Source organism: Podarcis bocagei (genome assembly GCF_964188305.1).
Source record: "Podarcis bocagei genome assembly, chromosome: 8".
NCBI lineage: Eukaryota > Metazoa > Chordata > Lepidosauria > Squamata > Lacertidae > Podarcis > Podarcis bocagei.
This window is the reverse complement of record NC_138133.1, coordinates 54,338,667-54,353,789: the sequence shown is the minus strand read 5'-3', so window position 1 is coordinate 54,353,789 and position 15,123 is coordinate 54,338,667. Positions and strand designations below refer to the sequence as shown.

The 15,123-nt window shown below is 44.8% G+C and overlaps 2 protein-coding genes and 1 long non-coding RNA gene across 8 annotated transcripts in view; 2 read left to right on the top strand and 1 right to left on the bottom strand.

Moving 5' to 3' along the window:
• The first annotated feature begins 772 nt into the window (after positions 1-772).
• RPS20 (ribosomal protein S20) lies at positions 773-4,884 on the top strand. Its single transcript, XM_081205508.1, has 4 exons — positions 773-932; positions 2,330-2,429; positions 3,666-3,739; positions 4,660-4,884. The coding sequence occupies exons 1-4, from the start codon at positions 930-932 to the stop codon at positions 4,840-4,842; spliced, it is 360 nt and encodes a 119-aa protein (XP_081061634.1). The 5' UTR covers positions 773-929; the 3' UTR covers positions 4,843-4,884.
• Positions 4,756-6,671, bottom strand: LOC308593298. Its single transcript, XR_014010899.1, has 2 exons — positions 6,379-6,671; positions 4,756-6,007 (listed from the first exon to the last, which is right to left on the bottom strand). It is a non-coding gene; the product is annotated as an uncharacterized lncRNA (long non-coding RNA).
• A 2,239-nt stretch (positions 6,672-8,910) lies between these two features.
• The window catches only part of LOC308592762 (kinesin-like protein KIF20A), a 30,973-nt gene continuing 24,760 nt past the window's right edge, over positions 8,911-15,123 (top strand). For 3 of the 6 annotated variants that reach the window (XR_014010628.1, XM_081204511.1, XM_081204513.1), the window contains exons 1-2: positions 12,383-12,697; positions 13,323-13,400. Coding sequence is in view for 5 of the 6 variants with exons in the window: in XM_081204511.1 (XP_081060637.1) it covers positions 12,587-12,697; positions 13,323-13,400 (189 nt within the window). In the remaining variant the exon portion in view is untranslated. Of the gene's footprint in view, positions 9,694-11,357; positions 11,443-12,382; positions 12,698-13,322; positions 13,401-15,123 lie in introns of those variants that run through there. The other 3 variants (XM_081204509.1, XM_081204510.1, XM_081204512.1) reach the window with 3 other exon arrangements.

Sequence of the window (15,123 nt, the reverse complement as noted above, 5' to 3'; positions counted from 1 at the left end):
AACAGATTGGTTGACCCTGAGTATCTTTGAAACAAAGCTTTGGTCTCTGAGCATTTGTGGGAGTAAAACCAGCGCTCAATGGAGTAATTCTACGCATGCTTGTTTGGGCGTTAAGCATCATCGGCTTCAGTGGGGCTTCCTTCCCCCTAACTCCAGCAACATGGTTAACACGGGTGCCTTCCATCTCTACAATTACAGTATATTGATTCTATGAGCGGGGCTGATCGGAGTCAATCACTGCTGAAATGGAAGGCAGCCTGGAGCTAGAGATATAGATAAATAGTTTAAAAAGGGGGCGAGGGAGGTTCCGGGGCCAAATTCTAACTTGACAGACGAGGCTTGGCATCCTGGGTAAACTGCAGAGCAGCAAAAGCCAAGGCAGAAGACGCCTTGTGAGTACACTACTACTGTATATGTTTACCCTTCGATGGAGGGGGGCGGGAGTGTCTTATTCTGGATCAATCGGAAATTCCACATTTCAGAAGGAAGGTTTTAGAGTTTCCTTTCCTTCTTGCCGGAATAAAGGGGGAAATGACAGAAGGGAGATCCTACGCTTTCCCTCGGGGAAAAGGACCCGGCTACCGGCATAAGCCTAAAGCCCATCGCACAGCCATGGCGGCTTCCCTCCCTACCCCGACCCGCCGCCCTGAAGAACAACTTCCGCCCCTGCCTCGCTTCGCAGGCCCAGCCCTCGCCCTCGCCGCTTCTCCTCCCCATCCATCCACCCGAATCGGTTCCGGGGCGAAGTGGGGGGAGAAAGGGGCGGGGCGTGTGTGGCTCGGCGAGCCTATAAAGCCCGCGCCGCCTCGCCACCCGCCCTCTTTGCGTCCGTGTCTCGGCGAGGCGTTTGTTTCCTGACTCACCGCTGTTCCCCGGGCCTCGCGCGCTTCGGCCAGGAATAAGTCGGTCAGGAAGGCTCCGCGGCGGCCATGGTGAGGGAGACTGGGCCTCAGGGGTCGCGCGGGAAAGAGCCCTCGCGCCGACGGGTTGCCATGGATGTGGGAGACGTTCGAATTTAACGGTTGCGCCTAAGGCCCCCACCCCACCTTCTCGCGCGTGCGCTCTCACGAGCTGCTCCGAGGTCGTGGCTCTCCTCGGTTCTTCTTTCCTTTATGCCTCATTAAAAGCCCACCGTGGGTAGAGGCGGGCCCTCTTTCGGGGAGGGGGTTATTGGTTCGTTCTTGTTTTTATTACGTATTTTTCTGTTTCCGTTTTGTAGTTTTTATGTTGTGCACCGCCCTGCGACCTTACGAAAAAGGGCGGTATACAACTTGGATAAATAATGGTAATAGGCGGGGATGATACGTTACCATTCCCGCGCCTCCAGAAAGATGGGGCTTCTGCTGTTAAGAGGCACGCGTAAGATCCCATTTTGATGTTCCTCGGTATCTTTACCAGGTCAAGCTTTAATGCCGTTTTAGCTGCATCTCTCGGGAAGTAAACCCCGCGGAACAAAGTCGCATTTACGAGTAAACACTTATGCATAGATAGGATCGGGCTGCGCAAAATAGCGATTTGCGGCTGCTTGGTTATACCGAGGTTTATAACCAAGTAGGACGGCTGTGCCCACGTGCTACAGAGAAAAGGCCTCTTTCTGCGCTGTTAACTCGCGGGGTGGAGAGATGTTTTCAAAGATTCTTAACTTTGAACACTTTCGATTTCATTGTCCACTGGGGCTCTTGTTATATATGTTTTTGCTGCTGTTTTACTTTTTTGTTTCTTACTACATGGAACATTTTGTTAAAAGAGCAGGACATGCATTATGAAAATAAATAGCTGTTCATCTCAGTCACCAAACTTGCAGTTTTGTAGTCAGTGAATAAGGTTTGCTAGATCCCAATTTAAAATGCAAGGGGCACATGGTGTATTGCATGGGTCTTTTAAAAGAGCCCAAGTGGTCAATAAAAGCTTTTTGTGCAGTCCTATATTGAGATGTCTGTTATGGGACGCCTTTCATGACAAATACTTGTACGCCTACAAAGTTACTCTTTACTGAGTATCCTGGGGATTTTGTTCTTTGGCACTGAAAGTGTAAATATACTTATTCCTATTCACGAAAGGCCAAGATACATCAGTTAATGCTTGAGTTTGAGTTGCTGTTGTAAAGGTGATACAGAAATTGCCTTCCCATGTGTGTTTACTGTTTGATGATGTGCAGAGTGCTAAATGCTTCATTTCTGCTTGGTACAGTAATGGTGGAGGGAAAGAGTCTAATATGTGCGGTAGATCTTATTTATGATTTTAAAGATTGATTTGAATTAGTTTTTGAGGTTGCAAAACTAGCATCAAATGAATGCCAGAACTTATCATTACAACCCATTTCTTTCAGGCATTTAAAGATACTGGGAAAGCACCTGTAGAACAGGAGGTAGCAATTCATCGAATCAGAATCACCTTGACAAGTCGCAATGTGAAGTCGCTTGAAAAAGGTAAGTAGCAAAATAGCTGATAGGATCTAACCCTGATAGACCAGTCCAGTGACCCATCTGGTTCAGCATCCTGGTCTCACATTGGAAACCCATAGGCAGGACCTGGGTGCATATTCAGAGGCATAGTTCAGCCATAGATAGCCTTATCTTCTTTGTCTAATCCTCTTTCAGAGGCATCTAAATGGGTGGCCATCACCACCTCCTGTGGGAACAAATTCCATAGTTTTAACTATGCGCTGTATGAAGAAATACTTTCTTCTGCCTGTCCTGAATCTTCCACCATTCAGTTTCATTGAATGCCTGTGGATTCTAGTGTTATCAGAGCATGAAGAAAAACTTTTCTATGCCATGCATGATTTTAAACACTTCTGTCATGTCGCCTCATACTCTCCTTTTTTGTAAACTAAAAAGCCATAGTTGCTGTAACCTTTCTTTGGGGAAATTTCTCCTTTCCTTGATCATATTGGTTGCCCTTTTCTGCAGCTTTTCCTACTCTCCCATATCATTTCTAAGGTGAAGCGACCAAATCTGTCTTCAGTATTCCAAATGTGGTCACAGCATAGATTTGTATTTAAATTCTAAATGGCTGGCAGGAGTCTGTGCACTTTCCCACCCAATTTTCTGTTTTGGCAGTTTCATCCTGTACAGTTTGGTTCTTCTAAGCCCATTGATTTCATTGGGCCTTATGACATCGTATTGAGCTGTTAATGTTTAAAAATGGTGAGGACATACTTGATTAAATGACGATTTCAGTTGAAATTGGGGGATTAAGGACTCTTCTATAGACTCATTAGTTGTGGTCTGTTGAAGTTTGCTATCTTTGTTATTGAGGTAGAGTTGCATGTTTGTACCATCCGGTTTGCTTCCATATTTTAAGTGCAGGGGTGGGGATAAAGTCTATGTTGATTGAGGTAATTTTTATGTTGCATAAGTTAAAATGTTTGCAGTGGGCATGTCTATGAAATTTGAGAATGTTGCCCCTTAAGATACATAGAAAAGAGAGCAATGAAATTAGTTATCCTAAATTGTCGTCTCTTCTAGTCAGTTGTTGCATTGGCAATTTCACAGGAGGAAATTTTTATCTACATTTGTTGGCTATGAGGACAAAAGTGCACTGAACTACTTTGATTAATTTATACGCTATTCTGAGCCAACACTTGTAATTCTTTTTTATAGTGCTTTTTTTTTTACTGATGAACACACAACTTTTTAAAAACTCATTTTTCATTTTTATAGTCTGTGCAGATCTGATCAGAGGTGCTAAGGAAAAGAACCTAAAAGTGAAAGGACCTGTCCGCATGCCCACCAAGGTACGTAATTGCATGCACGTTATTATCCTGAATGTTTTTAAGTTTAAATTCTTTCTTGACATCACTTCTTCCTTTGCTTCATAGCTTTTACAGATGGAAGATCCTCTTAATAAGGCCTATCATTGAATCATATTTTACTTGCTTTGTAGTGAATACATTGGTTAGGGATGGAGAAGGAGATAGAACTAGTATAGTAATGTGTGGTATAGTACTGAATAGATGTTTTTTAAAATAAGTTAGAGGTGTATAAACATTAAAAGGTACATACAACTCCTTGCGCGCACCCACCCCCCAAATGCTGTAAAGGTTTAAAACGCACCAAACAGGCTGCAACATAGTACCTGAACTGGGAACTATCTGGTAAGCACCTCTGGTACCTGTCTTTAAAGATGCTACGGTAGTGTGGTATAAATGAGTCTGTAGTTACTGGTAAGTCAACATAGCAATATGATGCTTGTAAACTCTTCAGTCCTTCATAATGAGGCTATTTGCTGAGGTAATGTCGATCAACTGCTCTATTATCTCCTTGATTTCCCCAGGGATGCAAGTTTCTGCAAAGCTCTATAGACATCTAACATAGCATTAAGCAAGTGTCACATCATGTTCATTCCTTGAGTTCAAGGAATATTTTGGTGTGACAGCAACTAATCTCTGAAATGCCTTGTCTATTGATATTATGGAAGGTACTTGGTTGTATTGTTTTTTATTCTTGCAACCCCACCCCATTTTTCTCAAAGGCAGGCCTTTAATATGTATATTTGTTTTTATAACTTGGTTTTATGTATATTTTGATAATTTTATTACACCTAATGTTTTAATGTCTGTTTATCTCTATTTTGAATGAATATTTTATGTAAATACCTCATTTTTTAAATTAATCTTGCTAAATATATAAAATAAACATTTTACTCACATTTTAGACTCTGCGAATCACCACAAGGAAAACACCATGTGGTGAAGGTTCCAAGACCTGGGATCGTTTCCAGATGCGCATTCACAAGCGTCTCATTGACTTGCACAGTCCTTCAGAGATTGTCAAGCAGATAACTTCTATCAGTATTGAGCCTGGAGTAGAAGTTGAGGTTACCATTGCTGATGCCTAAATGATTGTCATCTGCTTCAATAAAAGTTAATATCAACTTTTACTTTTTGTTGTGTGCTTTGTGGCAGTGTTCCTGCTTTAATTATGATTAGTATCAAAAGCCTCTACTTGTCCACAATTAAAAAGCCTACAAAGTATGTAATTATCAGGTAGGTAAGAGATCTCCGTTTAAACTGATTTTTAGAACTCATTCAACAAATGAAGCATACCAGTGTGAGTAGACTAGGTGGGGTTAAGGGAGGGGGTTATTGGTTTGTTCTTGTTTTTAGTATGTAATTATGTGCTAGGTTCCTCCTGTTGATCATGTATATAGTCAGCGTTAACTATGTAGCACTTGAACCAAAGTCTTGTATCACAAGAAGTTTGTTGGTATATCTGGCTAGTTTGGGAGTTGCATTCTTGCCTCCAGGAGCCAAATCTGCTGTTGTTTTGTCGTGTCCGACTCTTCGTGACCCCATGGACCAGAGCACGCCAGGCACTCCTGTTTTCCACTTCCTCCTGCAGTTTGGTCAAACTCAGGTTGGTACCTTCGAGAACACTGTCCAACCATCTCGTCCTCTGCCGTCCCCTTCTCCTTGTGCCCTCCATCTTTCCCAAATCTAGTGTTTGTTTATTGGATTTCATTACATGTGACAAGGAAGTGGAAATCAGTAACATTAACATGAAATTAAACATCCTTCAATACACAGTGTCCACAGTTTGACATAGCACATTGGGCGTAAAAAGTCACTGAAGTCTTTTTATTCAAAATATACAAGAATGCTAAATGGAATTTTAGGTCTGGACCACAGCTTGTAAGGAGTTATAATAAATCATGGCTATGTAGGAGGCTGAAAATTAGAGGGCTACATTTAACTTAACGTTTGATTGAGAATGAGGGAGAAGGCATTTGCTAATGCCCTCTGCTGGAGAACAGCTGCAATTGTAAAAGCACAGTATTTTTGTGTGTATTTGTAAGTATAAGGTGAAACACCAATGCAAGGGTGTGCATTCAGTTTAGAAGTAGCATTTGTATTTTTTATCCAACAAGAGAAGTTCTAAAGAAGTTTTTTTATTTTATACAAGAACACTTCAGATGGAAGCAATGAAAGACTCAAATCCAGGTAAGTCAGCTAGCTACAATTAGGGTGATTTTTAACCTCCAGTAATCCACACTGAATACATACCTTGGGTAAAGGTAAAGGTACCCCTGCCCGAACGGGCCAGTCTTGACAGACTCTGGGGTTTGTGCGCCCATCTCACATCTATAGGCCGGGGGCCAGCGCTGTCCGGAGACACTTCCGGGTCACGTGGCCAGCGTGACAAAGCTGCATCTGGCGAGCCAGCGTAGCACACGGAACGCCGTTTACCTTCCCGCTGGTAAGCGGTCCCTATTTACTTGCACCCGGGGGTGCTTTCGAACTGCTAGGTTGGCAGGCGCTGGGACTGAGCAGCGGGAGCGCACCCCGCCGCGGGGATTCGAACCGCCGACCTTTCGATCGGCAAGCCCTAGGCGCTGAGGCTTTTACCCACAGCGCCACCCGCGCCTCATACATACCTTGGTTAGCCTGCACTTAAGATGCAAAACATGCACCTAGTTTGTGGATAAAAGTTCAAAAGGCTATTTTGCTATCCCGAAGTATAACTTATTTATTTAAAGGTGATCCTTTAGGGTTTCCCTCCACATTGGAATATATATTTTACTCTTGCTTATTTGTAAGAAGTTATGCACCATTGGAAACACACAAAATGTAGCATTAAGCACTTCTGAAAAAAGTTATCAAGATAGTTTCCTGGTGGAAGCTACTGAAAGCATCCTTTGTGGTTCTTTTAAAACTTGGGCATCTGTGTGTATACATTAAGCACTCTGATGAATGGTCCTGCAGCTCCTGGACAGGTCAAGAATTGATGCATGTAGATGGGTTAAGTATTATGGATGGGGAATTGTTTTTTCCAGGAAAGCTTGTTGGAAGTTAGTCTACAGCTAATGGTGAGAGCTGAATCCTAAAGAGTTCGCAGCATTGCACAATTGAGTTCTCTCTGCCGTGCCATTCCTCAGGCGTCTGCTTTCTGATCTGTTGCATCTCTGCAGGCGTCTGGTTCCTCAATTTTAAAACATTGAAATAGGGCTTTTCAGCATGGATTATGCTTTCTGTAGATACACATTCATTGGTTTCCAACAAAGGGATGCAGCTTTGAACCAAGATGAACTTTGAAATCCCTATAGTTCATGGTTGATAGGGAAATAGTAATGTCAAGATTATCTGCATCACCTGCCCTCTGCAAGTCAAACTGATAAAAACTGTACAGTGGTGCCCCGCAAGACGAATGCCTTGCAAGATGGAAAACCCGCTAGACGAAAGGGTTTTCCGTTTTGGAGGTGCTTTGCAATACGAATTTCCTATGGGCTTGCTTCGCAAGACGAAGAGACTCGCGGAACGGATTCTTTTCGTATTGCGAGGCACCACTGTAACTCATAGTTCTATATCTAGGCAGCTGGATAGCTCAGTTGGTTAAGAGCATGGTGGTAACGCCAAACCCCCGTAAGGGAAAGCTGCATATTCCTGCATTGCAGGTGTTGGACTAGATAATCCTCAGGTTCCCTTTCAATTCTATGATTCTATTCTGATTCCCAGTAAGTATTTGAAGTACAAAGACCTGTTTCACTATTACCGTACTTTCTATTCAAAGAGTGGTTGGGTGGGGTACAGATTGAAGCCCTGAGAGGCAATATTGACGGCCAGGACAAAAGTTTCCCAGTAGTAAATGGGGATGTGAGCTTCTAATGCCTGTTCAAGGTTGTTGAGGTTCCTGTGTGGATATAATCTGCTTGGCATATGGGAGTGCCCTGCATAACTTTAAATGGGCAAAAAATCTGTGGCCTTCCAGATGTTGCTGGACTGCAACTACCCTTATTGCTTACTATTGGAAATGCTAGTTGGGGCTTAGTTGATGGCAGACCTATAGCATCTGAAGGGCACATTGACTGTACCTGATCTTGAGATATTTTGTAAATATAGTAGTAATAAGATTCTAGCAGACACAGCTGATGGGAACTGGAGTCCAATAACATCTAGACCAGAGTGGGTGGCAGCCCCATCACTTGATCAAAAATCCAATAGGCCTAATGAGGTTGCCAACTCCTGGCTCAAACACAGGTGCCAGAAAACTGAATACAACCATTATCAAGCTTACTCTCTGGAGAAGAAACAGAATTTCACCACTGCATTCTTGAGCTGTAGTCTGGTATGGACCGCCCAGGACATTTTCCTTCCTGAGTCAAAGGTCAAAAAGGTGTCTCCTCCGTTCCACATACAGCTGAACCTTAATTCATGACTGACATGATGGTGACCACTGGCTAGCTTAGAGGGTGCAGGGTAGCATGTAAACTGCTTTGAGCCCCCCCCCCCCAGTCAAGTGGTATATAATTTTTTAAAAAATTAAATAATAAATACAGTTCCATTCTTCAATGACTCACTATGATTCCCCTGTCCTGAACCCCACCATCTGCCAACGGAGATTTGAGAAAGGTTGTTTTTATTTTTTATTAGTTTTTATTAAATATTTTCTCAAGTTACAAAACAAACTGAGAAAGGTTGTTGAGAGCAAGCATGCTGCCTGCCACAGACTACACTGGAGTCTTCATGCTTCACATGTGTGTGTCACGCCAAGTCCTGAGTGAATCAGGGAGAGGCTGGCATAGGTTTTCACAGACAGCTAGAGGTGTTCTGAAATGCCTTTGGAAAGTCAGTAAAGTGGGCATAAGTGGAAATGCTGAGCTCGATTCCTTAGATCTGGTGAGGGCAGGAGGAGTGGCAAAGCTGCTTTATTTGCTGCTGCCTCACCCTTCAAGCCAGCCTCCATCATCCTGGATCTGTACACCACATTTCTTTTTATATTATTATACAGTCTGCCCTCCCAACACTGTTCATCTGAACAGAGGTGAGCAGCAGACAGCAGAGCTTGTTCGTTGGTTCCTCTATGACAGAAGTAGCTGGTGCTCTCCAGATACTGCTAGAGTACAACTCCCATCATCCCTGACCATTGGCCATGCTGGCTGGGGCTGATGGGAAAATATGGAGGCTACCCCTTCTCTGGTGGGATGCGGGTGGCGCTGTGGGTTAAACCACAGAGCCTAGGACTTGCCGATCAGAAGGTCAGCGGTTCGAATCCCCGCAATGGGGTGAGCTCCCGTTGCTCGGTCTCAGCTCCTGCCAACCTAGCAGTTCGAAAGCACGTCAAAGTGCAAGTAGATAAATAGGTACTGCTCTGGCGGGAAGGTAAATGGCATTTTTGTGCGCTGCTCTGGTTCGCCAGAAGCAGCTTAGTCATGCTGGCCACATGACCCGGAAGCTGTACGCCGGCTCCCTCAGCCAATAAAGCGAGATGAGCGCTGCAACCCCAGAGTCAGTCACGACTGGACCTAATGGCCAGGGGTCCCTTTACCTTTACCTTTACCCCTGCTCTGCGGGCCAGAGCACATCTTTATTTTATTCTATCTAGTGTTTCTCCAACCCTCCTGCTTTATGAAATCCTGTTTGCTCAAATCTGAGAGCTTCTCTCTGTGTGTGGCAAGACTTAAGGCAGGGATGTAGAACTTGTGACCCACCAAATGCTCTTGGACTCCAATTCCCATCAACCCCAGCCAATATGGCTGTAGTCTCTGGGGTGATGGGAGTTGTAGTTCAGTAACATCTAAAGAACCACAGGTTCCCCATCCCTGCCTTAATGGCTTATCTTATGCAGCTGTTTGGTTTCAAGCCAACACAGACTCATTTTTGCTCCTTCCTAGGCATAGGACTTCTCAGGGTTGTGGACTTGTCCCATTCCATGTGTTCCTGTTATTACCATGCTCACATTTGGATTCTCAGAAGTAAGTACTGCTTTACTCAATGGGAGTTGCTTCCAGTTAAGAGTGAATGATATAGCAGCTGTGCAGCCCAATCCTATTAGTGTTTATTCAGAAGCAAGTGCCTCTGAGTTCAATGGGGCTTTACTCCCAACCAAGTGAGTATCCACAGGATTACAACCCCGTGTTTGTTATTGTTTTCAATGGAGAGGTGAGTCACTCTGCCTGCCTCCAATGCAGTTTTGTTCCATTTAAAACCCAAACCCAAAAAATTCTCTGCTCTCAGGTGTGCTACAGATCTCTGGTGTGTCCACCTGTTGCTCTTGAGTCATTTGGAAAATGGAAATATGAGTTAATTGAGGGGCCTGTGTAGCAGTTTGTTTGTCTGTTCCTCATTGGTCAACATCCTCTCTATAAAACTTGGGGGAAGGGCATAGTAGGTCTGACTGAAGCAGTAGTAGAAAGCACAATTTGTCTGTGTTAGCAAAGACATAGGAAGCTAGCGGTGTTTGTAGGAGTATTAAAACAGGTATGTATGATGAAAATGTAAAGTTCATGATAGAAAAAAAGTTATTTGGTAAAGAAAAACAAGTATGTGTATAAAGACTAAGAATAAGGAAAAGTCTGAATGCAGGTATAGGAAGGGTCTAACAGCCTAATTCCATGCATGCTCTTCTTTTAGAAGTACCGTATTTTTCGCTCTATAAGACGCACCAGACCACAAGACGCACCTAGTTTTTGGAGGAGGAAAACAAGAAAAAAAATATTCTGAATCTCAGAAGCCAGAACAGCAAGAGGGATCGCTGCGCAGTGAAAGCAGCAGTCCCTCTTGCTGTTCTGGCTTCTGTGATAGCTGCGCAGCCTGCATTCGCTCCATAAGACGCACACACATTTCCCCTTACTTTTTAGGAGGGAAAAAGTGAGTCTTATAGAGCAAAAAATACGGTAAGTTTGTTTTGTTCAATGGAGCTTTCTCCCAAGTAAGTGTGCAGAAGATTGCAGCAATTTAGCTTGACCCTATTCAATGTTAGATAAACCTAAGAACATTGGAATCAATAGGCCTAAGCTCTCCTTTCAGGATCAAGCTGCAAGTAAAACTAGGTATATGAGTGAAAAGAGGAGGCAATAATGGAACAAAGACATTTTCTTTTTGAAGTAATGTATTGATAGGTGTAAAGTGTTGTGCATATGCAAGTTTAGTTAGTAATTATGTAAGTTTTCAGAACCAAAAGCTAATTCTTTTTATCTCACATTCTGGGAATTTGTGTTTTTTATGGGAGGCAATTGAAATACAGTTTTTTGCCAGCTCAGGTGTGCTGTTTACCATGCCTTTATCTTCCTGCTTGAGAAAAGAATAGGTTTGTTAGTACAGGTGCCATGAACTCTGTGCATGCACTGAACTACTCTTCTACGTGCTGCATAGACATTGATGGTGGGTCCAGATTCATTTTCTGACGTCATGTACTCATTTTGTAGGCTTCGATGATATGTCTTGAGTCATTCTGGATCTGTAAAATTAAGAGATTCTTGCTCAGCATCAGAGGCTGGGGGAAGACTGTAGCTCAGGATCGGAGCATCTGTTTTGAGACCGATTGGAGAGCTGATGTCAGTCAGTGTGTAGACAATGCTGAGCTAGGTAGACCAATGATCTGACCCACTAAAAGGCCCTTCCCTATGTTCCAGTGCTGCCTGGCTTAATAGTGAGCCTATTGAGACTTGGTTGCTGCCGATGTGCTTTGTGAACATGGCCACTTATAGCCTGTTCGTGTTCTGGTGAGCAAAACCAAAACCAACAAGAAAACCCTTAATTTCTTGAATGATAGCAAATGTTGAGTTCGGAAGGTGGAACCAGGAAACTGGACTTGAATTCCAGATCTGCCATATACCTGTACTCATTTTTTAAACCTTGACAAATGAGTGGGGAAGGAGCAGTCATTGCTAATACAGTGGTACCTTGGGTTACAGATGCTTCAGATTACAGACTCCGCTAACCCAGAAATAGTACCTCGGGTTAAGAACTTTACCTCAGGATGAGAACAGAAATCATGCGGCAGCAGCGGGAGGCCCCATTAGCTAAAGTGGTACCTCAGGTTAAGCACAGTTTCAGGTTAAGAATGGACCTCCAGAATGAATTAAGTTCTTAACCTGAGGTACTACTGTAGTGATCTTCCTTTAGTGCCTTGTGCTGGCTGTGGTTTTTTCTTGTTTGGAAAGGCTCTGATAACTAAATTCCTTGTCACCTACTATTACTTTTTGGTTAAAATCCATGTGGGTGGATTTCCTTCAGATAGCAAACATTGAGAATTGTAACATTGGGTTGGATCCAGAGTGAATTAGTTATTTATATCAATGGGACATCCCTTTTTGTTGTTTAGTCGTGTCTGACTCTTCGTGACCCCATGGACCAGAGCATGCCAGGCACTCCTGTCTTCCACTGCCTCCCGCAGTTTGGTCAAACTCATGCTGGTAGCTTCGAGAACACTATCCAACCATCTCGTCTTCTGTCGTCCCCTTCTCCTTGTGCCCTCCATCTTTCCCAACATCAGGGTCTTTTCCAGGGAGTATTCTCTTCTCATGAGGTGGCCAAAGTATTGGAGTCTCAGCTTCAGGATCTGTCCTTCCAGTGAGCACTCAGGGCTGATTTCCTTAAGAATGGAGAGGTTTGATCTTCTTGCAGTCCATGGGACTATCAAGAGTCTCCTCCAGCACCAAGGGACATCCCTTAGTTACACCTAACTTCTCATGCTGATTTCAGTGCAGCCAAAGTAGAACTTAGTTGCTGTAGATACAACCCGTTAACTTCACCAGGAAGTGATCTATTGTCCATAAAATACGTATATATACACTTGTGTCTTGTTTAAAAGTTGGATAGTGTACAGACCTGCTATTTCTTTTCCCCATCTTATACAGCAAAAGAATGAATTGTCAGGAAAGACAAAGAATAACATCCACTGCTGAGAGTATGGCAGAATTGATGTCTATGGACTCGTCAGAAGTATCCAACACCAGAGATGAGCAGGAAGAGGAGGTGGGCTGCTTGCTATTAATTTCATAAGCATTTGTGTAGTTTTCTATTGGTTGTGCATAGCAAATGCTTAGAATGAAAACTCTGTTCCTTTAGACATATATTTCAAAGACTAAAAACCAATCTGCAATAGACTTCGGCATAGCCATTGATTTATCAATACCAACATGGACAAGCTGACGGGGGTAGTTTTATTTAAAATGTACTATATTAAATGCTAGAAATTTATAAAATGAAGATGCAGCTATTAAAACTTTACAGCTTTTGAAATATAAAACTTCCACTCAGTTTTAACTTTGCAGTGAACTAAGTAGGGGAAGCAATCGGGTGTTGGATATGTGCATTTTATTGGCGTTTTCACTGAGTTCAAATAGGATTTGCAGGACATATAATACCCTCACTGTGCCACTCTTGGTTAAAAATGCAGTTCTATAATTGTATTCTCAGGTGTGGGAGGGGTGGAGACTATCTGAGTGTTAAAGAGAAGGAAAGTTTTAAGGTGGAGAAGTAATCTTTTTGAGCAGAAGTCAAAGCTTCGGCAAAGCATGAAGACAAAGGACAGGATATTGAAGAACTATTTTCAATATTTTCACAATTTCAGCCTTAATTTATTATTCTTTTTTTTAAGGTGCTGTATCAGCCACTGAAAGTATACTTGAGAGTGCGGCCCTTTTCTAAGGCAGAGCTTGAAAACAATGAAAACCAGGTTAGTTGTGAAACATGGCATCATTTTTTAAAATCTTTTGTGGGGAATTGCATTCAAAAGCAGTTTGGGAAATAGAAATCTTTTACCTATTTTTTGTCTGTAATATGCTGTTTGGTGGTCCTTACTTACCCTTCTCCAAACTCCATCATTACAATGAGGTTACATTGCCTTAGTATGCATATAGTTAGTTTGCTTATACTTGCTGTGAGTCACCCTTCACAAGATTTGGACACTAAAACAGCTGGATAAGCATGACATATGTAGCAGTCTAGGTTTTTAGATGATGAAGCTTAGATAACTGTACCACTGAAATGCTCCAATGAGATTGTTAGAAAACTGGCTCTCTTGCACCAGAGCATGGGTAGGCAATGCGGTAACCTTCTGATTTTGTTGGGAGTCCCACTCCCATCAGCCCCAACCAGCATAGTCAGTGATGATAGGAGCTATAGCCCAATACCATCTAGGGCAGTGTTTCCCAACCACTGTTCTGTGGCACACTAGTGTGCCGCGAGATGTTGCCTGGTGTGCCGTGGGAAAAATTAAAAAATTCGAAAGATTATTTTTTTTAAAAGTCAAATTTTCGATTGGGGCGCCGTCACTAGATGACCCCTGGGGTTCCCTCCCTCCCTCCCGCTCTGCGCCTCCCTCCTCCTCCTCCTCCTCCTCCGGGGAGGCCCTTCCTGGCTCTTGGCCAAGGCTTGGCGGCTGCCACTCACTCACTCGCTCGCCCACCCATCCCTCCATCCCTGCACCCGGCCTCTTCTCCTCCGTCCCCGGCGTGGGGGCTGCCGGGATCCGTAGTCCCCTCGCCCTTGGGCTCCGCGCCCGCGCGGGGTGCGCGAACTACGTTTCCCAGCGTGGCCTGGCGGGCCGGGCGTTTTGTTTGAAGCTCTCTTCGCCCGGCCATGGAATGAGCGCAGCGGCGGCAGCCGGGCGGGCAGGGGCTCTTCCGCGCAGACCCCGCGCAGCCTGCCTGCGCCCCCGTGGAGATCGGGCGGCAGGATGGAGCCTGGGGATCCCCGCGGAGGCGGAGCGGCGGAGGCGGGGGCTGCCCCCCAGGTAGGGCTGCGTCGGGGGTTTTTTATTTTTGCAATGCTGCATCCGCGCCGGAGGGGACGCATCGGACCGCGGGGAGACCCCTTGGCGGGCGTGCAAGGCAATGCATGCGTGCAGGCGTTGCATGGAGTGCAGTGCAATGCAATGGCAACGCGGCGCCCTGCATGCATGCATGCAACTTCCACCGGTGCTCCGGACTTGGCAGGTGAGGGGGGTCCCCAGTGGGCGGCAGAGAGAGCCGGGAGGGCGAAGGGGAGCCGGGGGGGAGCAGCGCTGCTCCCCGAGCCGAGCCCGGGGGGAAACTTTGGCGTCGTTGCGCCGGGTGTTGGAAGTGGAGGCTGGCGGGGGCCCCTCACCTGCAAAACCTGGTCGCCTCTCATATATTTCGTGCATTGCATTCATCGCCCGCTTTCTCCTCCAAGGAGCTCCCGGGGGCGCGCGTGGTTCTCCCCGTGTTATCCTCGCAACAACAGCCCTGCGAGGTGGGTCAGGCGAGTGGCCCAAGGGAGCACCCAGGGATTGTCCTGGCCAGGTGGGGTGATTTGAACCCTGCTCTCTGCCCGCTCTTCGTCCTCATTTAGCCCCCACATGTGCATGACTGTGCATGACTGAGGTTTTCCCCCCTCGTCTTGGCTATGGTGAGAGTCTGTGCTGTTAATTAATGGGG

Excerpts from the sequence above, each read along its gene's own strand:
- RPS20 (XM_081205508.1), top strand. Across the intron at positions 2,430-3,665 it reads TGTGAAGTCGCTTGAAAAAG|TCTGTGCAGATCTGATCAGA; the intron begins GTAAGTAGCAAA and ends TCATTTTTATAG. Across the intron at positions 3,740-4,659 it reads CTGTCCGCATGCCCACCAAG|ACTCTGCGAATCACCACAAG; the intron begins GTACGTAATTGC and ends CTCACATTTTAG.